The 26,216-nt window shown below is 39.7% G+C and overlaps 3 protein-coding genes across 7 annotated transcripts; 1 reads left to right on the top strand and 2 right to left on the bottom strand.

Annotated features, from left to right (window-relative positions):
• Positions 1 to 322: 322 nt before the first annotated feature.
• On the bottom strand, positions 323 to 11,381 carry LOC115571063 (sodium-dependent neutral amino acid transporter B(0)AT2-like). Of its 3 annotated transcripts, none has more exons than XM_030400103.1 (12): positions 11,259 to 11,381; positions 7,722 to 7,941; positions 6,901 to 7,058; positions 6,527 to 6,647; positions 6,247 to 6,422; positions 4,930 to 5,040; positions 4,595 to 4,836; positions 4,191 to 4,374; positions 3,901 to 4,102; positions 3,450 to 3,609; positions 3,169 to 3,331; positions 323 to 2,580 (listed from the first exon to the last, which is right to left on the bottom strand). In XM_030400103.1, the coding sequence occupies exons 2-12, from the start codon at positions 7,939 to 7,941 to the stop codon at positions 2,332 to 2,334; spliced, it is 1,986 nt and encodes a 661-aa protein (XP_030255963.1). In that variant the 5' UTR covers positions 11,259 to 11,381; the 3' UTR covers positions 323 to 2,331. The 3 variants fall into 3 exon arrangements, with proteins under 3 accessions (XP_030255963.1, XP_030255964.1, XP_030255962.1); XM_030400104.1 differs by lacking the exon at positions 11,259 to 11,381 and adding an exon at positions 9,232 to 9,595; XM_030400102.1 differs by lacking the exon at positions 11,259 to 11,381 and adding an exon at positions 9,224 to 9,594.
• LOC115571062 (epidermal growth factor receptor kinase substrate 8-like protein 1) lies at positions 6,936 to 23,339 on the top strand. 2 transcript variants are annotated; one of them, XM_030400100.1, is made up of 19 exons: positions 6,936 to 7,071; positions 13,038 to 13,091; positions 13,190 to 13,348; positions 13,461 to 13,610; positions 13,707 to 13,789; positions 14,949 to 15,061; positions 15,266 to 15,321; positions 15,426 to 15,555; positions 16,577 to 16,665; positions 16,752 to 16,826; positions 18,033 to 18,181; positions 19,445 to 19,589; positions 19,950 to 19,999; positions 20,088 to 20,196; positions 20,325 to 20,450; positions 20,560 to 20,725; positions 21,636 to 21,801; positions 22,086 to 22,218; positions 22,832 to 23,339. In XM_030400100.1, exons 2-19 carry the CDS (start codon positions 13,062 to 13,064, stop codon positions 22,916 to 22,918), a joined length of 2,016 nt encoding a protein of 671 aa, XP_030255960.1. In that variant the 5' UTR covers positions 6,936 to 7,071; positions 13,038 to 13,061; the 3' UTR covers positions 22,919 to 23,339. The 2 variants fall into 2 exon arrangements, with proteins under 2 accessions (XP_030255960.1, XP_030255961.1); XM_030400101.1 differs by lacking the exon at positions 6,936 to 7,071 and adding an exon at positions 11,902 to 12,039.
• A 3-nt stretch (positions 23,340 to 23,342) lies between these two features.
• LOC115571068 (arginine/serine-rich coiled-coil protein 2-like) lies at positions 23,343 to 25,587 on the bottom strand. Of its 2 annotated transcripts, XM_030400111.1 has the most exons (4): positions 25,260 to 25,587; positions 24,905 to 25,159; positions 24,124 to 24,182; positions 23,343 to 23,836 (listed from the first exon to the last, which is right to left on the bottom strand). In XM_030400111.1, exons 1-4 carry the CDS (start codon positions 25,436 to 25,438, stop codon positions 23,772 to 23,774), a joined length of 558 nt encoding a protein of 185 aa, XP_030255971.1. In that variant the 5' UTR covers positions 25,439 to 25,587; the 3' UTR covers positions 23,343 to 23,771. The 2 variants fall into 2 exon arrangements, with proteins under 2 accessions (XP_030255971.1, XP_030255970.1); XM_030400110.1 differs by having other exon boundaries at positions 23,343 to 24,182.
• Between the last annotated feature and the right edge of the window lie 629 nt (positions 25,588 to 26,216).

Raw genomic sequence — 26,216 nt, 5'->3', positions numbered from 1 at the left:
TGCAGCCAGGAAATACTAGAAAACTGTGTATTGTGTTTTCCAAGGTAGATTATAAAAAGAAAACATCACTATCTGAGGGAGCAGCTGTTTGACATTCAATCAGCGTCCCACTGAACAACTGCTGCGTCTTGACAGGAATACTTCATTGCTAAATACACATGTACTTTCATGCTCTCAAAACACTGAACTTGAACTATAAGCAACAGACAGCTTTACTGTACATACGTTAAAATGTTCACATAATGTGTGACAGGATACAATAAAACACATTATATATTTAACAAATTCATACCAAAAGGTAGGAATAAGGAAAAATAGTCAGTTGAGTTTATCAGCACTAAGTTTTAATCAAGTATTTCCTTTGTACAACTAATTCATACTTTCAAAATAACATTTTGAAGTCAGATTTAGAGCCCTTTTTGAAAAACACCAGACAAACTTCCTCAAAATCACTTTTAAAACATGTAAATATAAAAAAGTGAAATACCAAAGAAAAAAGTTTCAAAGACAAGCTAAAGCTGCATTTCAAATGGGTTGTTAAAAAAAAAGGTAAAATATATTACATTGTGATGGCATTATATTACATTTTCTTAAAAAAATCATTATATACACACAGACTACATACACTATTAAAAAGTGAATCTGCCAAAAGAAAAGTCTTAAAAACAATACATAGTATGTTGAAATTCTTTTAACATTTTGTTCAATCAGCCTCTTTACATCTGAAGGCACTTAGTTTTGGTAAATACATTTAACAGCTTTTGAGGTTGATTCATCCGTGACAGTAACCCACTGAAAATGTAAAAAACTACATTTTTAATTTCAGAAAAAAAGGCTACGACAAAAGAGACAATAGTGAACAAGCAATTAAGTCTTACAAAGAATTTACAAAATAAACACCTTAAATTTACATCCACATAAAATCTCAAGTGAAAAAGTACTTTGTGTGTACATTGGCTGTTAAAACAAACATTCTGCCAATCTCCTCTTAAACCCAAGCTTATAAAAAACTGTAATGCAAATGTTCAATTACATGTGTCGAGCTTTTCCTTTTTGCTTGTGCTATATACATATTTACATTAAAATAGGACTAAACCTTAATATTTGTACCATGTTGTCACTTTATAAACCAGTTCAGTAAAATCAGACAGCAGGCTGTCAACAGTCCATGTGCCTGTGAGCTCAACAATACTGGAGGAAGGAGGAAGGAGGATCCTCGCTCCCCCCGCCTTTTGTAGCTAATGTCTAACATTATTGAAATCAACATGGTTGATGGAACTTGATATCTTTTACTATAAAAAGAACAGTGAAGTGAAAATCACCTCAAGACAAAAACAAAAGCTGTATTCTCAAATACAGTTGTATCAGCTGTTGGGTTTCAGGTTGGTTTGCATAGAAAAGGTTACTATAAAATAAATTGTGTAGCTACACAATACACCTGCAAACATACAGTGTTATATCAAACTGAGGAACCATAGAGACTCAGGTGTACATTGAGCTGTAAACATAGATGGTTTCTGTGTAGGGTTTGCATTAACACTGTACACAATAGCTGTATCTAGTTTAAGGATAGCTGAATTAACTAGTTCCTGGTGTAACAGTCTGACATTCTGGTTTCAGGCTCACCCTATTGCTGTAACTCATCTCATAAAAAAGAAACAATTGTCAAAACAACCGTCTCATTTACTGTGCTATAAATTAAAAGTTGATGATTCATAGAGCTTAAAATTCATGCATGAGAGACTTTGAACAGTGATGAGCTGTTCAGTCCTCAAGAAAACGAGGAGTGAAAGGTTGCTGGTTTAGTAAAACTGACAATTATTGCAACATTCATTGTCACAATGGCATGTCTGGATTAAGGACATGATGAGATGCATCTGACATGAGAGTGCTTTTCTTAACGTGTGATAGAAACATAGGACATTTCACCAAAAAATGGACAGGTGACTTTTTCAGACAAAACAAAAACGAAATGAGAAGAATAAGATGTGATGGCTTATATCAAAAACTGTGACATATTGTTTATACTCATTTGCAAAATGACTAACAATCAACAGTGGTTGAAAAGTGTACCTAGTAGATACCACACAGAAATAAGTTATTTGTTACATATCTTCACTTATTCCATAGCACAATAAAAGGACTATCCCGTGGATATGTTTGGACTTAATTTATGTTAAAATAAAAAAGTGGGAAAAGTTTTTAAATATTAAAATAAGGTATCTTTTATCACATATTTTGCTCCATGTGCCACAGCTGCACATAATATATTGAACTGGAAATTTGACTGCTTACAGCCAGTCATTCCTGACTGTGTAACATGTCCCATGTTTAGGAATTGGAAGCAGCAGTTTCGCCCATTTGGTCCAGTTCTGACATGTCTGTCATTGGAGTTTCACACTTGTCCTCAGTGTTAACAATGCTGTACTGACCAATCTCTGTGTCTCTGGAGGTTTGCTTCGTTCTGTCCTGCAGAACAGCGTAGATCAGACCTACAGGGACGGGCATCATGGCAAATATGATCAGCAGGGTCAAAACAGCCAGAGCCCAGCCAGGGTACTCCAGGTACTCCTCAGAAGCCTGAAAAAAAAAAAGTAAATCATTCAAGATCTTAAACAACCAGAACGTGTGACTATTCAGCAGTACATATTCAGTGTGAACTTAGATATATATTTTTTTAATTTATTTATTTGATTAGGACAATGCATATTAATTAACATATCAAAGAGCATCAATGTAAATATGCCAGAGTTAGCATAACTGCTAAATTTCATCTGTCGTCCTAAGGCAGGTATTAAAAAACATACAAACAATACACGATGACCCTAAAAAAAATTAAAAAAAATAAAAAAAGGGAGAGGGAGAGAGAAAACGAAAACATGTAGAAATTTTACACAAAATAAGTCCCGATTCCTCAGAAGGGGAGTAGGTGTTGTAGTTTTTTAAATAGTGCAGAACAAACAAACGCTGCTTGCCTTACTCTGTCATGCAACATGTCTTTGGCTGCTCTTGTGGTTTAAATAGTTGCTTTCAGACTCTACTATACTTAACAAAACCTACAGACTAAAACACATTCATGCCCAAAGCCATCTTAAAAGAGATGTTTTTGTTCTAATCCCTAAAACATGTTAAAAGGCGTATTCATTCTGTTTAATTTGTTCCACATACCGTCTCATGGTTCCATGCCATGTACGTTGGGTGTTTGATGAACATGCGGATGACAGTTGCTCCCAGCAGCCCCAGCATAGCAAGCAGGCAGATGTATTTCCACAGGTACTTGTAAATCACACTGGGACGCCAGCCCAGCATTTCCTCAATGTCATCAAGGAATCTTCAGAAACAAAGAGTGGTCAGTTATCAGAGCTAAACAGATTTGTTGACATTTGCATTGGATTTAAGATTTTAATAGATTAAGATAAAAAATATGGAAGAAGAAAAGAAGACCTCACCTGTCGGCTCCATATAGCCAAGACACACTGAACGTCTCAAACACCACCACAATGATGAGCGGCAGAGTGGCAGAGTAATCATCAAACATCGTCACAAAGTAGTTCCCACAGCGCTGGGTGAAGAGCAGACCAAGTAGAAAGCCAATGATGCAGCTGAAAACTGCAACAACATTGAGTAAACGTGTTAGGATAAAACACAACTTAGAGAGAGCAGATACAATCAAGCACTGAGGAGTGAAAAACATTTGTGGTTTATCCAAAATAACTGCAGCAGGTACTAGTTTAGCACCGGGGTAGTGAAGTAAGATTTGTGTAATGAATTAATTGCAGAATCAAAATGTGATTGCATTGGTACACATACCATCTTATCACAAACCTAGCTAGCAAACTATCTTGAGTCATGTCAGTAATGAGACTATGAGGCTTGCATAGAGGCGAAACAGGTGTTTACTTGTGAGTTTGGTCTTGTTGTTGGCCAGAGTTTTGAAGCGGTCAGTGAGTGGAGCGAGGATGCCCTCCATGGTGCCAAACATGGTGCTGAGTCCCAAGTTGAGCAGCATGAGAAAGAAGAGCGCTGACCAGAAGGGGCTGCCGGGCAGGAGTGACATGGCCTCTGTGAAGGCAATAAAAGCTAGACCTGTGCCTTCCACACCCTGAACACAAACAGGAGTGCCAGCTTTAGTTTTTATGTACAGCGCATCAAATTAAATATTTCCATTTAAGCAAATTAACAGTCTTTACCTTCTGCATCTCCTTTTCCAGGTCACACTCTGTTAAATTGCCAGGAACCATATTTCCGTACTGTTTAAACCAGGCAGTGTAGTCCTTTACTTCCACAGCACTGGGATTAGAATAGTCGAAGCTTGGGATCAGGTTCGTGTCCAGATTCCCACCACGAAGCTGGTCTGATAATGTCTTCAAATTACTAAGAAAAGAAAACAAGACAACAGAAAATGTAAGTGAAAACATACAGTTGATGCAACAAGTTAAAACAACAAAAAGTTATATATTTGTCAAGACAACATCCCATAGTCTATGCCAATGTGGAGGACATATTTACACAATAGAGACCTAAATTTAAAGTCATGGTGTATGACTGTTTTGATGCATCACAACTCAGTGTTTACCCTCCATTTAACACATACCTGACAACACAGTCTGTGACCTTTTGTTTGGCCCGGAAGCCAAGCACAGCAAACACCACAAGGGTAGCCAGCACAGATGTGAGGAAGTTTATGGAAGACACAGTGAAGGCATCACGGTGGCAGTTGTTGTTCTTGGGGTTGTAGGAGGAGTAGGCAATAATGGAACCAAAGCCAAGGCCTAAGGCAAAGAAGACCTGTGTTGCTGCTTGCCGCCACACCTGCACGTCTGCCCAGATTTCCAGCTACAAATGTGTAGAGGGAACAACAAGGGCGTCAGAGAATTATTCATATCTGCAACCCTTCTCTACACTGCACGACATATTAAGTGCAGATACCTTGGGGTAGAACATGTAGCCGATTCCCTCCAAGGCCCCGTCCAGCATAAGTCCTCGGACAAGGAAGCAGAACAGCACCACATAGGGGAAGATGGAGGAGAAGTACATCACCTATGAAATGAGAAAAAAAGATTGTAATTAACAAGCTAGCTGTGAAAGCCAGTTATTAGTTCCTATCTGTATGCACAGGTATGCTGGGAGAACCCCTCAAGCTTGCTCCCTCTCTTTTTTGCCAAATATTTGCAGGAATAAATGCACTACAAATTTCTACTTTTCTTGTTAGTAAGCTGCATCCCCCACAGGCTCTCTTCCTTTAATTGCTTTGCGACATTCCTTATGCTTAAGTAAACTGTACTTAAGTTTGTTCCCTTCTGAATCCTACTCATTTTGTAGCTATAACAACCAATTTTCCCCACAGAGATAATAACTGACATCTAATCTAATCTGCTGCTTCTTAAACACTGAACATATGGCCCCTGTAATTGAGATGCCAAGTGCTTAAGGCAGTAATTGCAGGAAACACCTGATGTCAGCCTTAGTGGGATAAAACTTCAGCTAAGATATTAGCTTGAACATAAAACAGAAAATAATATTTTGCACATGGTATGTAGAACTTGTGTGTTAGAAAAAACAAAACAACAATGTAGTTTAAAATGAAAAGTATATTTACTTCTTAAAGTACTGGGGGGAGTTGTGTAATGTGGATTTTGTCATTTGAGTTGGGTGAACACCTAAGCCAGACATTCCAGAAACTCCACATGCACAGCAAACACTGAAATCTAAGCCCAGCACATGACTGGGATTTGGACTGAGAACTGAGGACCCAGAATGTCCAAACAATGAGGCATGCAATGCATTTTTGTGATTACAGTTTTCAGTTAAAAAAAAAAAAAAAAGGACTTCCTCTCACATTTTTTTCATTTAATGCTCTGGTTTCTGCTCAGCTGGTCCAAAAGTATCACACTGTAATGTGATGACATGAACTTAATGCCACGGAACATACTTTTTTTTCCATATCAAACCAACCTCTCCCTTTAAAAATGCATACACATCTGCATGCATGAACTACCTTAAGTGAATATCATAATGTTTTTAACATATTTATGCCATTAATCAATGGCAATCAATTAAAATCAATGTTTGAAGAAATAACACATCTATTAAAAAGTCTATATAAAAAAATGCTTCAGACCAGTAATGGCAGTTTATAGCTCCTGATTATCTGACAGTTGCTAAAATAAGCAAAAAATACTCGATTATTTTAAAGCCACAGCGTTAGTAAAATCAACATTGAAAGCCACAACAGATCACAGTTACCTTGACAGAGGTCTTGATACCCTTGAACATTCCCAGGCATACAATGGTCCAGGCCGCCAGCAGACAACAGACGATGTACGGGTTGAAAGAGCCTGTCTCATCAATTGAGTCTGTGATATCCAAAGCGTTGCGGTACCAGAAATACGATGTGGCGGAGCTCTTCTCACATTCTTTTACTATTGTAAAGAGGAAAAAATGATGATTAACTATAACTCATACATTGCTAATTAAATAATCGCGCATGTCCTGTCATTTTTTAACCTTAATGCTGTTTCTTTACCTGTTACATTCCCCTCTTTAGGACACTGCTGCCAAGGTAAAGGGTACTGGAATGAGTTCCCGAGATAGAATAGACTCCATGCAAGGATCACATTGTAGTACAAAGCCACAAAGAAGCACACCTGAGGACAATCGGGAACAGGATTATCAGGTTAGTAAGAAAATTGTAAGAAACATATTAAAGGGATAGAATAAATCTGATAATACACATACAGCACTAGGAATTCTGTGTTTTTCTAGACGGGCAAATGGAAAACAGAAAAATTACTGATTGAAACAGAACTATAATGGTACCTGAAAGGCACCTAACATCATACACTGAACAATTTAATACTTTTAGACGATGGGTCAATCATTTAACAATCAGTTTCTTACCACACAGCTGGAGTAGCCAATCCCTGCAAGCTTGGGGGAGATGTACTTCCACACTCCGATGCTGCCCTGTCTGATGGCCTGACCGGCTGCAAGCTCCAGAAAGAACAAGGGAATGCCCACAACCAGCATGAGCAGCACGTACAGGAAGAGAAAAGCTCCTGAGGATAAAAGGTGACCAGCATTCAGTGGGTAAATGAGCACAAAAGTTTGATACTCTGAAGGACGAGAACCGTTCTGATTCCTAAAGCCAGCAACACAATGTTGCTGGCTATATCATATCCATTCTTCAGGGTAAAAAGCATACATGAAACTATCAGATTGTTACTTGTTTTTTATCAAAAGAAAAATAGCAAACACAGCACCTCAACTGTTTTAAAAACTGACAACAAGCATTATTACAAGTTAAAAACACCTTCAACTTGTGCCAGAGATTAAATCATTGTGGACTACCGTCTGTATTTTCCTTAGAGTACACACCACCAGGTGTGGGAACTTCAGAGCAGCAGCGTTCAGTTTAGTTTGTTTACAAGTAGTTTATACATCTTTAAACAATATGTTACACAGTGTGCAGCTCAGATTCAGAGGCACTGATAGTTAATGCATTTATATGCATAGTTAAGTTCAATATTAATGTGGTCTCTTTGTCACCACATGCACGTCCTGTGACTACGACACTGACTACCCACTCTCATGAGTCAATACTGTCTATCCTGCCACACAACATCTGTGTTTGGTCCCATAGGACCCACAGGACCCACACTTGTAGCAGCCATCTAACATGGATGATAATAAAAATAACAATCGTCGTCATCGGTACACACCTCCTCCATTTTGGTGGCACAAATATGGAAATCGCCAGACATTGCCAAGCCCAACGCTGAATCCCACCTGAGCCAAAAAATACTCTATTTTGCTGTTCCATCCTGCTCGTGCGGCGGGCTCAGACGAGCCCTGCTGGTTCTCTTCACCAATGTAGCTGTCAATCCTGGACTCTGTGGTTCCTGTCGTGTCATCATCGGTTGGCAAAGGCTGCTTCTCCATCTAAGACAGTAGGGGACAAAAGAAAGACACTGATCAAAATGTTATGCAGTACTTAACCACTGAAGTCAGACTAAAGACCGAGGCTGAATATCCACGATGGCCAACCCAGCTATTATGTTTGTACAGATTTATGAGGACATATCTGCCGCTAAACAGCTGTTCTCTGGAAGCTCCAGAGTCATTTGTGGCCTTTATTTGTGGTGTACCACAAATAAGACTTCTTGCTCTAACTCCAGCCTGAAATTATATATTGTAATCGCTTTGGTGGTCTGCATATTGCTAACCCTCACCATCTATCCATGAGACTCCCGTGTTTAATTGCCCTCTCCTGGATTCCTTCCAATGTCATAATTCTCCTCTATTTCTCCCAATTCATGACAAATTCTTGCACGTTTTCCCCCCTTTTAGCTATCACAACCTGTCTTTGACACTGCACAGCATGTAGACTCACTGTTCTGTGCGCCTTGTCCAGCGCAGTGACTGAGAAACATACAGGGAAATGGAAAATTGTGAAAAATAAGCACATTTAGGACAGCCTGTGAAGACGAATTTGTGATTTTAAGTTTTTAAAAAAGGAAAAGGGATTCAATAAAATAGTATAAAATGAATGAATGGATGAATATCTGTTTACGCCAGATTCATGCAAGTTCATGCCAGAGGGAGTGTGTGTATATATATATATATATATATATATATATATATATATATATAATAAACTACAGATTCCCAGTTCACTTGCTTTGGGTTTGAAATCCTATTTTTCAGTTCTCAAGGTTGGCAAGTATGGTGCCAATGTATTAGATACTACTAGCTACTGATGCAGGCTAATTCAACAGTTCTATCATAGCTTCCTGTGTGTCTTCAAGTTAGGCTTTTAAATGTTTTTGGAGAGGTGTTCGTTCAACTATATGGCCATTCTGAAGTAGGACTTGTTGCAGGTTACCTTTAGCTGGACAGATGGACACTGGAGCATCTGACAGTAAGCTGCCCAGGTATCACACCAGGTGGTTAATCATCACACTAATGATATTCCTCTTATAGCCCAGTTGTAAAGTAATCCCTACTGAGACTAACTGGTCCAGTAAACATATCTTTTTACATTACGTACAGCACCTGGAGCCTAAATAATGTTTTACATCTTCGTTTTTGAGTGATAAAGTCTTCTGCAGTACTACTGAACAAGGCAGTGAGCTCCAGCATGGCCATGTCTCACTGGATTAACCCCGGCCGTCTTTGTCTGGACTGTAAACAAAGACACGTCCGATACAGAATACAAACTGACCTGTTCACCTGCCAGTGTCGTCAACGAAGAGTTAGAGGAGACGCCGAGGACGGCAGAAAATGAGGAATTTGAAGCGAATATTTGTATTCTTCGGTCCGTTCAGAGGCAACGAGCACGTGCAGCAGCGGTGGGGACCCTCCGTGATATTAGACAGCGCGAGATAACTTATTCTCCTGTTCCTGCTTCTCAAATGACATCACACACGAGACACTCTGACGGGGATATTTAACTCTACAGACATGTAATATAAAACAGATGCAGGCGATCGGCGTGGTAGTTGTGCCAAAGACCGCGCTTTCTCCTGGTTGGTGAATCTGTGGGCTTGTTTCTTCCGCGTGAGGCGACACAATGAACCCCACCCCACATACTACACAGTGGTGACTTCAGGTACTGTACGAAATCTGGGCACCCTGTTAGCACGGGGACTTGTAGCAACATACAGTGCAACCTGTAGCGACTAATGGTTATTTTTATAAATGTGTTGAGATTTTTTTTTTCTGATAAATCAGCTACAAAATCAAATACATTATTGATTTTTAAAGTGATTTTTTCCAACTGCTTGTTTTGTTATACTAGCAACGCAAAACCTAAAATTATTTTCACCTACATAAACAAAGAGAACCAGCAAATCAGCATATGATCATTTTGCCACATTTAAATTACTGACCTTTGAAAATAACCAATGATCAAAATTGTTGAATATTAGATTAGATTATATTTTAGTTTCTGCCCAGATTGAAAAACAATCATATGCATCCAATTGACTTTATTTAGAAAGTTGGCAGTGAATCTAATTAAAATAAAAAAATTAATTAGATTAGATTTATCTAAATTAAATAAATCTAAGCCTATTATCAAGAAGGATATTACTTTTTTTTAATGTACAATGCATTGCATGTAACATTACAACTGGCTTATTACGGTGTATTAATGTGGAAGCACTACTTACCAGGTGGAGCTAATGTTATCTACTAGATACATTATTATATTTGACAATTATGAACTGGTAGCCTGATAATAGCTCTCAAATAAATATGGTGCAGTTAAAAACAATATCAATCTCTGAAATGTACAAAAAATACTTATATACAGTACTCAAATCAATTTAGTTACTTGTTTTCAACCACTGCTGTATTTTATTTAACTGTTTTAATGAAAGCGTTGCCGGGGACCTTGACATCTTGCGGTCAAATTAGACATTTGCAGCTTGCATGACTGACTCCCAATGGCTCTCATACTAACACACACACCAGGGGCCTTGAACGCCGCATAAGCCTGAACGCGGATCCTCTTAGGATTTTATTTTCCACCACGTGCGACATGCCAGGTTAAACACGCAGTTCTAAAGCGGAGGTAGGGACCGTGCACGAGCCTATAATAAGGCCTGTTCATGTCAAAAAAGGAGCTGTCAAAATCAACAAGTTCAAAAAGTCATTAAAAAAATCAAAAAGTTAAACAAAGTTGAAGGAATGAAGTTGAAATCCTAATCCTTTAATCTCCTTTGAATCCACGTTTTCTATTTTGTCAAACATAAACACGTGGCATGTGTGCACCCTCTCCACCTCACCTCAGACAGAAACAAGTCTGTTTTAGATCATGTTCAAAACACACACACACACACACACACACACACACACAAAAACAAAAAAACTAAACCAAATAACAGAAAAATCATCGGCTGATGCAATAGTCTCCTGTCATCACTGTCTTCTGGTAGACTAGAACAATTAAGTGTCGTGTGCTGGCTACAGCAGTACAAGTGTTCTTGATTCTGCAAAAATGTCCTTTTTTTGATCAACAAGATTCACTGCCCTTATATCCTGTCGCACTGACCTGGCACACTGACATTTCTCTAGACCTCACCGCACACACACACACGCACACAAACACACACACATTGACACACGCTGTATGCCACGTATGCTTGCGTTGGAGTCAAAGCACGCAAGTCTCCCAGTCACGACTTCCTCAATCACAACTGTATAATCTACGCGCTTGGCAATAATGTCATACATCTGTAATAACTTATAAATACCTTTGTGGTACAAGAATCAGAGATCCTTGGAAAATGATCCCAAACGTCCTCAAACTCAAAGTCAAGTGAGAAATGGAAACCTCTGCTTGTCCAGCTTCACCTGACTCCGCCTATCTCCTCTATTGGAGGATAACGTGGGGCCTTGTCTGCCTCCTGTTTGGGACTGTTGTGAAATGTGACACCCCACATTCCCATTTTTTCACCTCCATGTATGGATGCCAGAAGGTTCCCCAGTCAGCACTTGCTGAAACTGGTTAGAAAAGTGTTTTCTTTTGTTGTTTTTTTTTTAAATCATTTTTTGACATTAAGATTTCAAAATACTGATCAAAACCTTCTCCACACCGCTGGAATTAATATTCTGGAGAGTAAATTGTTCATCTTTATTGTTCTATTTATTAAAAAGTCTAAAAACAAAATATTAGGATCAGCCTTTAGTCATTAGATGTAAGGTTTAAACTTTCTCCGTGTTTCTAAATATCCACAAATTCCAAGAGTGAGAACACAAAAGACATGACCTCAGCCTTGGCATTTTTCCCCAATGTGTCCCAACAGGTGAGAGACTGAGTAAATATTTTTATCTCTAAGGTGGAGTGGTAGAGGGCGGGGCTATGCAAGGTGACACACCTGTGCTCTGTGAAAGGTTTCAATACCAAAGGGAGAAAAGTGAGGAGGGAGATACCTGCAGGTCTGCTGAGACACCGGACAGGTTTAACTGTCAGCGTAGACACACAGACACAGCCGTTAACATCCGGAATAAAGTATTGGAATTCTGTCAATCACGGTAAGTTGATCTAACATCCATTTTTTACTGATCAGATTCTGCAGTAGTTGGAACTCGTAACATTTAAGACTAACTAAAAAATACTGGAATGAATTTGGACATGACCATGAGTCAGAACTCAGCAACCTGTTGTCACATGTTGTTTGCTATTTTTGTATGCTGCTAGTTATGTTTATAGCTATTTCAAGAAACCTGTAGCTGTTGTTAATTAATACTTTTTGTCTGTTATTGAATTTCAAAAGTCTAATGTGGATTAACTGAAGTCAGAAACATGTGTAGTTTTGTTGTAAGATAAATATGACCTATGAAGAGTACATAGAGTACATTATAAAACAACTGCATGGCTGAGACTGGTTGTTACGTAATAGTTATCAATGGGTGGCCTAGGTTTATTCTCATTACAGTTTTTGCTCTCAAGAGACATTCATTCTCAATATGCTAAACATCTTAAAACATATTTTAACTTTTTTTTCAATTTCAGAATGTTGTGCACAAATTGCCACGACACTTGCTCTGTATTACACTTTTATTTTGAAATGCTATACCAGACATGAGTACTGTACGAACAAATTAGATGGTAACAAGTCATTTTGAATGAAACCAGTCTTAACGAAGTGCAATTGATACGTTCTCCCTCCTTGATACCAGTGATCCCAGTATTGATGGGCGCTGAAGAGTTGAATGGTGAGACACACTGTATTGTCGTCAGACTGGTTGGGCGACCTGCTCATGCACACAACGTAATCCCAGGTTACTGAAGCAGAGGCTGACGTCAACTCAAACAGTGGAAAAGAAAATTTGATTGACGGTGTTTTCTTTAGCGGGTGTTTGCTACGACGTGTTAGTTTAAAGAAAGACTTGAGCGGCACCAGAAGAAAGTGTCTACATCTGAGTGGATCAAGTTTCTTTACAGCTCCACCTAAAATGTCTTCGGATCTCCTCTCCCCAGCTGTATATTCGTAGAAAACTGCTCTCACTTCAACTTTTTCTCACTCCAGAGCGGCTGACAAGGTGGCCAAAGAATGACAAACATCTCGCGATTTCTCGTAAATGTAAGTCTTCTCAACTTTTTCCTCAATTTTATTTTAAGATGCATTTCTCCTCACTTCTTCACTGTTTTCACTTCTCTCTCTCTCTCCTTGTTTCGCAGCACCTGCTGACGTTCTCACTCCAGGACGGGGATGTGCAGGGTGTGGAGGAGGCCCAGGCACGTCTCTCCTTCCTGGCGCAGAACAAGAAGCTGTGGAGCCAACAGATGTACCTGGATGTCGGAGAGGAAGCTATTCATCTCAGAGACATAAAGAGCCAGGTGAGAACTGATACTCACTGGTCAACAGGGATTGTAGGATGTGAATGGAAGTAAAGATAGGATGTGATTTGTGCCATTCATAGTGACCATTTACATTCATCTATCCATTCAGGACGAGCTGGAGAACTACTCTTTCAAATCCATCTATCGCTGCGATGCCTTGAATACAGAAAAACACTTCCCATCCCTCCTCCTACTGGTCTGTCAAAGTGCAGAGCAAAAGAAGCCAGACATCCTTTTCTTCAACTGCGAGACTGTGAAGGTGAGTAATGACGCTAGAATGAACATCCCACTGACAAATCATCTGACTGGTTCAGGTTTTACAAGTGATGTCACTTCCATATTCCTGTTCATTCAGGCGGAGGAAATCTGTGAGGACATCTCACGCGCAGTTTCAGATACCTCTAAAAGAAAGAACAAGGAGCTCTCCGAAGTATTGAGGTACAGTCAAAGCCATGGTCACAAACTCCAAAATATAATCTGTTAAAAATAAGTGAAGTGTCGCTCAGTAAAACTGAAGTATCTGTTTGATGTTAGTTCATTGTGAAATTCTAGCTTTTAAGTGCTCAATTTCCAGGTCTTAATGGAGGAAACTGTGTTCCTATTGTGCGTGTTTGTGCTCATATTGTATCAGAGGAGGACAGCCTTATAATAGCAGACAATAAGCTAAACAAAAAGACAGACAGAAAATACATGATAATTCAGATCTGTTAGCCGTCAAACCGTTTGCCTTTCACCTCTTTTATTGCCATTATGTTTTGTTTTTTTCACGGAATCAAAGCAGCCGTCATCCACCTGCCTGAGAGAGAGGGAGGGAGAGAGACAGAGAGGACAGTGTAAACAGCTGAGAGAGGGAGAGAAGGACTTGTTTTACCGGTTTCCACATAACTTAGGAAGGTGTGACAGAGATAACACGGCCATTGTGACAGAAAGGCAGAGAGAGAGCAGAGGAGGGACGGCGGCGGCAGCGGCAGTGTGCAGGCTCAAGATCGTGCCCCTGACAGGATTACCTGATTTTGAGATAAACTTCTATTTAAAGGACACGTGAAGGACTGACATATGTGGTAAGACAGACAGAGGAACAGGCAGACATAGGGAAAAATTATGCTTCAATGAAACAATGGCTCGAGTCAGAACTCTGAAGTATTTGCATTTAAGCTTAAGGGACTGCAAGAGTTGAAGATGATACCAAAGTTTTCACCTACAGTGGTCCGGATCTTTGTATTTTGCTTTTAAGACTGTCTTCTTGCTTGCTGAGAATTGCAGTTTAAGTCTATCGTCATGTGAAATCCAGGGTGTAGTCATGAGAAAGCACAGTCAGGCTGTTTACTGTACTTTCACAGTGGAATAAGGGCTGCAGGATTGAATTTCAGAGGCATCAGATTAAGTCTGTTGATAGAGGATTGTCTTGTCTCGCTGGACCAAAGATGTCCTCCCAGGCCAGAATGAGGATGTCTGTAATAAAATGTCTTGTTTATGAATGCGTGTTTGACTTGTTTAAGGGTTTTAATGCTGCCAACGTCAACAGGAAGAACATGACCCTGAGAAAACAAATGTTGTGAGAGTACCAGAGTTTGATCATCTCTTCTTGTTCCTTCAGGCTCCCTCAGGGTGGGGGAGAGATGATTGACCCCTATGAAATTCCAAGCCCGCCAATCCAACATGCTCCAAACCCGCCACCAGCCAACCCTCCACCTTACCCAGGACTCAGAGGTAAGAAAAAACGACTTACTTTCACATGATGGGAAAGTTAGAAGAGGGGAAAGAGAGAGGTAAGAGGTATGTAGGAGCACAGAGATTGCTTTGTGTGTGCAAGGGGGGTGGGTTTCAAGGGTAAAGGGGGCAGGAAATGCAAGCAAAGACCAGGACCGTGAGTGAAAATGGATTACCTGAGTCCTCTCCTCTTGTCTGCAACAGCGAACGGCTTGAACGGCGGGCCTGACATCTCCTTCCTGCGAGCGGAGAGAGAAGTGGTATGTCACAGCGTCACCTATGTTTGAGTTCCTGTTCAGTCACCTCTGGTAATTCATATTACGAGCAACATAACTGCTGGGTCACTAGGTTCTCTCTGCCTCAGGGGATCCTCAATCACTGTTTCGACGACATCGAGAACTTCATGGGCAAGCTGCAGCAGACAGCAGAGGCCGCAACGGTGCTGAACCAGAGGAAGAAGAAGAAGAAGAAAAGTAAAAAGCAGAGTGCTGAAGGTAAGAAGAGAGGCTGGTGAAGAGCATGTCTTCAAGTTTACAAAACACATCCCTAGGGCTGCAACAGCGATTTATTTTGCCGCAATTAACTGATTAATAGTCCAGTCTATATTGCCCTAGTAACTGCAGATAAAGACTTAAGTTGAGAAAAAGCTGACTGGGGGAGTTGTAACTGATGGATAGCACTCCTCCATTTGATGTATTTTTGTATTGCTGTCCTACTATTGGACCACAAAAACATAATTTTATAAACCTTCAAGAAAAAAAACTTGATAAAAAACCTTGGATACATTCATTTACACCTTCATGCGTTTAATTAGTGATTAAAAAGTAGCTTGAAGAGCTGAAAACTGGTCCAACAGTTACTGCTACTCTGCTAAGCTAGTTTAGCTTTTAAGCGGGACTAGTTGATCTATTTTCATTCTTTATGACTGGATTTAGCTTCTTCCTCATGTATATGTGGGATGATACATTGATTCACCCAGATGTTAGTTCACCAAAATGAATACATTATTTATTTATATCACATTTAGTCGGATTCACTCAAGGCTAGCTGTGGCTCTCTCTTTCTAGCTTTCGCACGACTTGGCTGTCTTGCTTTAGCTCACTGTGTGGTTGACTGGTTTGGTTTTAAGACATGTAGACTGCACATCTGACATTTTCTTTCCTATGGAATGATTTTTATGGCTTACAAATGTTATATGGCATAATGTATATCAATAAGTAAGATTTTGTTCTTCACTAAAATCTGACTAAAAATGTATTTAGCCAACTGCATTTTTGCTTTCTAGGGCAGTATAGATTGGGAAAAATGCAAATCTTTACATCAGAGAAGCAGGAACCAGAAAATGTTTAACATATTTATTGTAAAAATGAAAAAGATTAATAATCGTTTATCAAACTAATTGGCAGTTTGTTTTATTTAAACTGACCGATCAATCAATCAACTAATCACTGCAGCCATATGTAGGTCCCGATAAGACTGTGGGTGACCTATTTACTTTCCATGTCACTATTTCAGAGGATATACTCACTGCAAAGGCCCGCCCGCCACCAGAGGAGGAGTTCATCAGTATTTTCCAGAAATTCAAATATTGCTTCAGCCTGCTGGTGTGTAATCAGTCAGATCACATTTAATTTGTTATAGGTATTTTGACTGTGCTCCATAGTTTATTCCCATGTTTGTTTCTTTACAGGCCCGTCTGAAATCATCCATCTCCAATCCTTCATCAGAGGAGCTTGTTCACCACGTATTCAAACCTTTGGATATGGTGAGTGAGCGTTATAACATCTACGTTTCCGTCAGCTTGACTTGTGGAGGCAACACCTGTTGTTGCTATTGCTGTAAACACACGGCCTCGTCTTTTATAGCAGCACAGATAAAAAGCATGAGTCGAACATGACGAACATCAACAAAATAAATCTAGTGTTAACGACATCACTTCATTTGCTATTTGGGGGCAAGTGAACAGAGGATAAAGAGTGTAGATGCAATTTGGAGACGCCCTGTTAAATTGTAGGTATATACAAGTTGTTATGTCAATGATTTACCTATGGTAATGGTTTAAACCCAGGATTATAGTGAGGATGTTTGTCCCTGAGCCGAGCTGAGTGTGTGTCATGTCAAAATAATGGAAATTGTCAGTGTAGTTGAGTAAGTCAGTATTTACACAAGGCAGTCCCCTGTGTGTCAGCCTAATTGAAACTCCAAACACTTGATAAATGCGGCATTTGTATGATCTGGTTCAAATGGTGAGCATGGTCTATGAGACATTTGGTTTGGATTTGACTTTGACTCTTACTGAAAGAAATGCCACATTGTTGTCCCTTGACTGCTTGAATAATGAAACTATCAAAAAATATGCTTATGTTACTTTATTTAAAATCAAATGCCTTCAGATTTATAAAATATGATAAAATGTTAGTTCTAGAAAGATTTATCTACTTTGTTTCATAGTTCAAGCAGCTTCCAGATCCATGGGCCTATTTTTGAAAACACAACAACAATGTAGCCTTCACTCTAAACTTCTACAGCAATGGAAAAGAATTCAAAAATAAACAGCATTTGACTATTTTCAAATAAAATGTAAAGCATCAGACATGGGATTTCAGGTGTGTCAGGTTGATGGTTGATGCCCGGCCTCCTCTATTCAGACATGAAGCAGTCCTCACCACAAGAATCAAAGGGTGGAATGGGTTGTTTGATTTGTGCATACTGACACGCCTGAATGGAATCAAACAGCCGCATATCTCTGGGTCTGTGTACGTCACTTTTGTGTGTGTGTGTGTGTCTGCCCTTTGATTGTCAGTGCTCCAACACAAGAAAAAATGTGTTCTGCACAAACTCACTATCAACAGGAATCTCCTCAACTTCACTTTATCTAACAAACCAATAATTGTTATACTTTCAGTATCATGCCTGTTGTTGCAGACTGAAAGCAGTGGTTTTGTCTTGCGGTATCTGCATGTGTGTGAAGATGGTGAAGACAACTGGAGGACCAGCTATGGGAGCCTCAGTGTCCAGCCCTGCCATGACCAGCTCTGCCATCACCCTGATACAAGACAACCTGAGCGAAGAGGAGAGGCAGCTGTGGACGTCTCTGGGTCCCAACTGGACACTCCCACGGTCAGTACTTGTGTATACACTCATTAGCTTTTTTCTGCCAGTGGTGGAAAGTAACATAGTACATTTAATGTACAAGTACATTTTTCGGTTCTTGTCCTACATTTTTCTGCTACTTTTCATTACCACTCCACAACATTTCAGAGGCAAATATACTACAAATATTTGATGACTTACGTTACAAATTACTTTGCAGATTTAGTTTAATGATTCAAAAGAATATGAAAAATTAATTATGATGTTATATCATAAAGATAGAATTTTTAGTTTGGAAAACTACTGGTAACACAAAAGTAACTTTTGAGTCATTTTGAGTAGTAATGCGGAACAAATGAGGAACTAGCTACTAGTTAACCATATTTCTTACTATACTTTTCTTCTCATGAGGGTTCCCTGATGAGCAAGTTGGTGAACGGTAAAACCCAAGTAACAACTCATTAATTACTAAGTACTTAAACATTAGTTACTGTTTGTGCGCACCCAAAGTAGGGATACATAATACTGAGAAATAAACTAAGTAGTCCATTAGTTAACCAGTCTCCTTGTCCCTTTCATTCCTGAATCTTTCCTCACTCTTTCCTTAACTAATTAACTAATTATTTACCAATTATTAGCGATGACATGAAATAGGATAACTCAATTCCCAATGGTTAAGTAGCTGTAAGTACCTCAACTTATTCCCAAGTAACATCTCAAAATGTTGTTTCCCATATGTAACCCGTTTACTTGTGACATAATTTTTCACCACTGTGGTGTCACTACTGTTATTTAAGATGAATATCTGAGTACTTTTTCCATTGGCAATAAATAAAGTAAATAGAAGTCTAGTATCCGATGTCATAAATATCAAATATTGATTGCTCATTCACTTCTCATATGTGATTCCTCACAATTCTGAAGCTGCATGAGAACATACAACTTACAGTAAAATGTTTCTTGATTCGTTGTATTTTAAAGATCTGCTCCAAACCATAAAGTTTTAATGGGGATTTTAATGGAATAAATCTTCCCACTCAGCCAGCATTCAACACAAACTGTATGTTAGAGAGATTTCTCAAGCGTGAAAATGGTCCAATGTGAAAATATTTAGTAACACCACAGAATAGTGGCTCACTGGCAGCTTTTAAACCAAACTGTCAGTGTCGGTTTTAACTTCCTAAAACTAGACGGGACTCTGTTTGACTGCCATCATAGTTTTGGTCACACTGTAAAGTTGAACCCAAGTTCAGTGAGGGCTAATGTAAGTGACTCTTTGTGCTTTCTCAGCTCTCAGCTCAGAGGGCCTGTAGCTCCATACACCCCCGTATTCTTGGATGGTTGGAAGCCAGAAGCGCTGAGGGCGGACGGGCAGGTTTGGGAGGATCCAGTTGAGTCAGAGCACAAATATGAGGACCTGAGAGTAAAACAAGAGGTATGGAACACCTGCATGTAATATGGGTTGGACACTCACTCCTTTGTGTGTCAGGTGATTCAACAATCTTGTTCAGGGCTCCATGGTTAGTGTGTCTTTTTCAAGTCGGAGAGGTGTTTTGCAGATGAAATTACTTGCAATTCAAACATCAGAAAAGGAGGATTTTGTGACTCATATTTACTCTTTTAGTTGGCCAATTTTCTTTTGAAATCTTACACAAAAAAGAGGAAATTCTCAAAACTCAAACTTTAAGTCTCTTATTTTGTTAAACACCCACATCCCCTTTGTATGATGACACCTTACCCATTTTGTTGATGGCTTCGTGAGCTAAAAAAAACATGTTTGTCCATTCTTTTCCAGCAACAACCACCTCAGCCAGTCAGACCTCTCTCCCACATCAGTGATGAAACGTAAGTCACCTTTAACAAGCAAACCACTTAGCCCCAACAATTTACCCCTGACTGTGTGAATAACAGTGGCTGTCTCTTTTTCCCTCAGAGACAGCAGCTCACTCCCACCAGAGTCTGAGAGACTCTACAGCTGCTCATACGACTTCATAGCCAGGAACAGCACTGAGCTTTCAGTGCAGCAGGGGGAGACACTCGAGGTAATGAAGTCAAGCAGTTGATGTAAAATCACACAGCTCTCATGGTGCATTCAGGAACCCATGGTGAAGCGTGTGTAAAAGTGTACATCATGTGTCATACGCATAATGATGTCTCCTCTGTCTGACAGGTGATTGAATCATCCAAGCGCTGGTGGAAGGTCCGTAATCGCTTCAACCAGATCGGGTTTGTACCCTTCAACATCCTGGAACCTGTGGCTCACATTGACAGCCCCGTCACCAACAGCCCCCCCAGTGTAAGACACAAAAAACTCACACATATGCGCACACACGCAACTGATACAAGCGCAGAAGTATTATCTCACCTGCAGGAGAACCTGAGTTGTCTTCTCTCCGATCCACCAGGCTCCAGCCCCGCCGCCCCTCGCCAAGACTTTCACCACAATCCCACCCAGCCCTCCTGCTCCATACCAGGCCCACTCTCCCTACCCCTCCCCCTCCCAGCAGCGCCTGCACAACTTACCAGCATACAGCCACCATATACCATCTCGAGATGAAACAGATAATAAAGGTAATTAACTATATGCGTCTGTTGAGGAGGTATAGGTGTTTCCCATAATTGCTGTGATAAGATAAGTGGAATATATGGAGCTGTAAAGTCCAAGACTGTTTCTGGAACAGTTATTGTGTATGTGTAAGTCTGAGAAGACAAAAAATGGATGGACAGGAGTGGAGACGAGGCCAGAATTCCCCAACTAAGTGGTATTTTTTTTTTAAACGGAAGAAATAATTAGTTTTTTGTTCATGTAACTGAAGGGATCTGTCCAAAACAGTTAAAGAATGAGAAAACTGAGCTTAGATTAGCTTATTTTGGATAGAAAATAACCAAATATCTCCAAATAAAAGTCAGCAAAAGCCACTAGATGTTGCAAAAAAAAGGTCTGTCAGAATGTAGTGTCACAACAGCTGGCTTATTAAGAAAGTGAAATAAGCAAAAATAAAATGACTAACAAAAAAAACCTGTACAAAAAAAAGACACATAAACTAACATGTATTATGTAAGCAAAATTTGCATTAATATAGTGTTAAGTCTTACAGGCAAAGGTCTTGCATTCAAAATGTTACTTGAGTAAAAGCACAAAGTAATAAAAATATATTTACAAAAAATATATATATATCTATATATATATATATATAGATATATATATCAAATAAATGCAGTGGAGTAAAAAGCACAGTACAATATATTTGCCCCTGAAGTGTAATGAGATAGAAGTAGGAATTAGCAGAAAATAGAAATAATAAAGTCCAAGTAACTACAGTTCAGTAAATGTATTTAGTAACTTTCCACTACAGACTTCTGCCATGGTAATGGAATGCTTGTATTTAGTTTTTCCCGCTCAGTCATGTAGCTAGGTTCCCATTTGGTTATCTAGAGGCTTAAATATTAAAATAATTTTTGTCACTGTGAATTTTTTCAGTCATGCTGGTGAATGACGAGCTGCTCCACAGGCTGACAAACGGAAAAGCTAATCTGAACAAACCTCTGGTCATCCCTCGCTCCTCGGAGACCACCGTTCCTCTGGACTACCACTCTCCTCCAGAGGAGGTGGCCGAGTGGCTCCGGGGGAAGAGCTTCAGTGAACCGTGAGTGACGAAACAACTGCTGACTTCAGACCTGTTTACACACCGGGAGTGCTGCCAATACAATGTTATTTATTTGTTAAAAGGTCCTTCCTTTAACACTGATAGCTTAAAAGGGAAAAGGTTTCCTTTATCAGTGTACACGTCCTGGTTATGCTTGGATAGATAATATTGTAATCGGACGCTTATAAGCTAAAAACTTCAAATCAAAACTCACTGAGAAGCTCAGCGAGTTTTGATTGTCTAAATTCTGACTTTGAGGTCTTTTTGTTTGTTTTGTCCCTCAGGACGGTGTCATGTTTGGGAGTGCTGACAGGCGCACAGCTCTTTTCCCTCAACAAGGACGAGCTACGAGCTGTGATTCCAGATGAGGGCGCCAGAGTGTACAGCCAGCTCACTGTGCAGAAAGCACTGCTGGAGGTAATTTAAAGGAAGATTACATTCACTTTAAAGCCTGAACTTATTTTCACAGTTTTTATCCGCTTATCAGTGACAGAGGTATTGAGTGAGCACAAAACAAATATTAGACAATATTGAGTGTGGGGAGGAATCAGGAAAAGTGTAGAACAACTTTTCACAGCAAGCACAGACTGGGAAAATGGTAAATAATAAATCATTCATATTTTAGGTTTGCAAATTTTTAACTGGATTGATGTGTCTGAGTATTTTTTCACATAAATCATATCAAACCTCTTTTGGCAGTTCATTTCAGACTCATGAACTCACATTAAAATGCATCCAGGCCTCTTGGGAGAAGAGTGCATCAATCATGGTTTTAAGATATGTTGCTCTAAATTGGAAAATGAACTTTTGACATGAATTTCATATAAATCTTTCATGAGAAAATAATTTTTTGGCATAATTTCCTTAGTTTCAGAAACTTTGAATGATTTCCCATTATTAATTTATTCTTTCCTGTATATTTTGAATGGCCTCTTTGCCAAGAAGGGGGGTCATCAAAGAAGAGGTCTCTAGCCAGTCTTGTAGGCCACATCAACACCACATACACCTAATTTGGTTGTTCTCTCACCAGGATGCCCGCAGAGCCACAGAGTTGGAGGCTGTCATGGAGAAACAGAAAATGAAGGTTGATCTGAAACTGGAGAGCAGCACGTTGTGAGGACCGGGCGTTAAACACGAAGAGTGTCAGATGAAGGATTGAGTTCTTCTGGTGGTGTCCTCACTGAATAATTAATTAAATTCAGACGAGAGCAAACATGTGACAGCGACTCGCCAACATGCTACATACGTGTCATAATGATGTAATTACTTCATCGTAAAACTGAAGTGTTTGGCAGCGAATCAGAACTTTAAGATTTTAATCGAAGCAGATGCTGTTCAGATGAAATGTACTAACAGTGAAGTGCACTATTTGTGATGTGTGTTGTTGATGTTCAAGTTAATAGTTTTCTGTCTCATTTCTGCCGTGTAGGTGAGGACTAACCTACTGTATTTATCTTTGTAAAATACTTCATCCATGATTAACATGACATGACCTTGGCAAGAAAGACCAGCACACAATAAAGTTTAAAATGATGGGATTTTTCTTTTTTTTTTTAGACTTTAAAGAAAGATTTTTCAGCAGAACATAAACAAATGACTTCACACATGAGGTCAAACCAATACATCCATTAAAATCTGTTTTCAATTATATTATATTATCTATTCAGCCACCAAATTACAGATGTAGGTATTATAATGCACTCTGATGCTAATAATAAAATCCAATCCAATCATATATTGATGCCAGAAAATTGAATCCATACGATATTCCAATTACACTCTGGCTCGGCTGCATTAACTGGTGCAGGACCGCGGGGTCAAGGCAAAGGACTGTGAAACATCATGTTATTATAAATGGACAGACAGGAGAGGGAGAAAGGAGGAGGTTGTGTGTCTTGATTGATGGGAGTGTGGTCTCCAGAGGTCCCCCATGACCCTGTCACCTCCTCGGTGAGAGTCCAATCTGACGTTCATACCGTCCCGCCTGTCTCGCTTTGTCCTGTCTCTAGATCAGCGTTCTTGGTCCCTGGACAACCTCGGGACAGGACAGTAAGAGATACAGAAAAGAGCAGAAGTAGAGTGTATAAAGAACCAAATTAAACATTTCAACAGTATCAAGGAGTTTATCTAGATTCTGTATATGACCACAAAAGAGTGAAGTGTCCTGCTTATCTACAAAAAACAAGGAGATTATGTACTTGCGAATAACTTCAAGCTACTGCCAAAGTTTATACAGAAGATTGAAAGGTTGGAGCTGCTTCTGTGTATTTACACACTGTGTGGGCTTTGTGTGAACTATTAAAACTGTTTTCATGCATTTACTTGTGTCCGGAAGTCTGCTCACGGCTGTGACGACATCCTCGGCTGCTTCCTTGGATGACCTGGGTGATGAGACCGTATGAGATCAGGAGGGAAGCAGCACAAGTACGAGCGTGCAGAAGAAAGTAGAATGCATGACATATACCACCAACTTTGAGTCCGACATCCTGCTTATCCATCTACTAAGATCAAAGACCCTTGCAACAAAACTTCTGCTTCTGTCAAAATATAAACACAATATGAGATGTGCCGCCAATTAAAGGTGCAATATGTAATATTTTTAGGTCACAACCATCTAGAAATAACCAACATTATCAACAAAATGTTAAGAAATAAGAGTTTTGACGTCATTTCAAAGATGTCTACGTATTGTTTCGCGGAGGTGTCTAAATCAGCTAGGATACTAACCAGCTAGTCCCGGGCTATCCTGTCTTGCCATGCCATTCTGGTCTGGACCACTGTTGTTAACGGCAGTGGCCGTTAGCTAGTTAGCTCAGTTTGCCATGCAGCTAATGGTCACTATGTTGCCTAACATTTGTTTGGAGTAGGAATTCAAAAGGTGGCCAACTTTCTTAAAAGTGAAGTTTGACTGTTATGTGACATAATTAAATATGAAAAAGCTGCCTTTCAAAATAAAAGTCAAGGAAATACCAATATAAACTGTGCAAATGCACACAAGGAGAACTTAAAGTCACCCTGACAATTACAGTACAGGCCTCTCAATACAATAGCATACAGTAGTTACATGCCGTGTGAACTGTGTAAGCTGTTTTCCTGCATTTACTTGTGTTTGGAGCTGTGACGGCGTCCTCTGCTGTGATCCCGAGATCGACTGCGGTCCCTCCTCTTCCTCTCCCTGGAGTGTGAGCGAGAACGCGAGCGGCTCCTGCTGCGGTCCCGAGATTGGCTGCGGCCTCGAGATCGGCTGCGGTCCCGAGATCGGCTGCGGTCCCGAGATCGGCTGCGGTCCCTCCTCTTCCTCTCCCTGGAGTGTGAGCGAGAACGCGAGCGGCTCCTGCTGCGGTCACGAGAACGGGACCTCATAAAAAATAGAAAATAATTAAAACTCACATCAAATACCCTTTCTTCAGAAAAGAATGGTTGATTTAAATTGTAGCTAGATGGAGCAGCTTTCCTACCTGTTATGCTCTCTGCTCCGTGATCGGCTCCTGTGAGATAATTGGATTCCAAAAATTGAAAAAAAAGTGAACACTGTTTTTTCCAACAGATGAACATTTGTAAATGTCCGCACTTGCCTCTTCTTCATCTTTTCCTCTTTCTCCTTCTCTTCTCCTTTCTTAAGTTGCTCCTTGTCCATTTTCTCCTGCTTGACCACCACAGTTTTCTGATCAAATAAAAATACACTTCCTAATTAGAAGCGAAGCTCTTTATCCAATTCCTAAAGACAGTTGATGACCCACTCCTAAATATATTTACATTTCTTTAAGGCTTGCTGTATTCATGCACATGGTGGGAAGAGCTGGCGCCTACCTTTAGTTGGTCCAGCTCGACTCTGATCTGGATGAAGCCCAGGTGAAGGTGAAAGGTATAGAGCGAGCACAGTCCCTAATGTGAGTCAATATTTGAGTGTGCAGAGAGATAAGGACTAGTGTGGGACGACTTTTGAAAGCAAGGAAATACAAGATTGAGAATGTGATTGCCTTTTTGAGTTGCAAAATGGATGCTTTATTGATCTTGGTTGGAGTTCTTTCCACATAAATCCTATGTACTAAAAACCAAAGCAAGTGATCAATGTCAAACCTCTTTTGGCACATCATTTCAGAATAAAACAGTCACAGTCACATGCATCCCAGTTTTCTGCAGAAAACTGCAGCAATAATGTTTATTTTTAGATGGGTTTTTTTTAACCAGAATTGAGGAATTGATAAGATAATTCAGATCATTTTCATATGAATATTTTCTATAAATGCCACCAGGTGACTAGGAAAACAATCATTTGTGCAATCTTTGGTTCTCTGTATTACCAAAAATATCGAATTTGGTTCTTCTCTCACCAGGTTGCCTGCAGAGCCACAGAGTTAGAGGCTGTCATGGATAACAGAAAATGTTTATATTTGGCGGACCCTGCCACCACT

This window comes from Sparus aurata, chromosome 20 (assembly GCF_900880675.1).
Source record: "Sparus aurata chromosome 20, fSpaAur1.1, whole genome shotgun sequence".
In the NCBI taxonomy this organism is placed as follows: Eukaryota; Metazoa; Chordata; class Actinopteri; order Spariformes; family Sparidae; genus Sparus; species Sparus aurata.
This window is presented reverse-complemented; position numbering and strand designations above follow the sequence as displayed.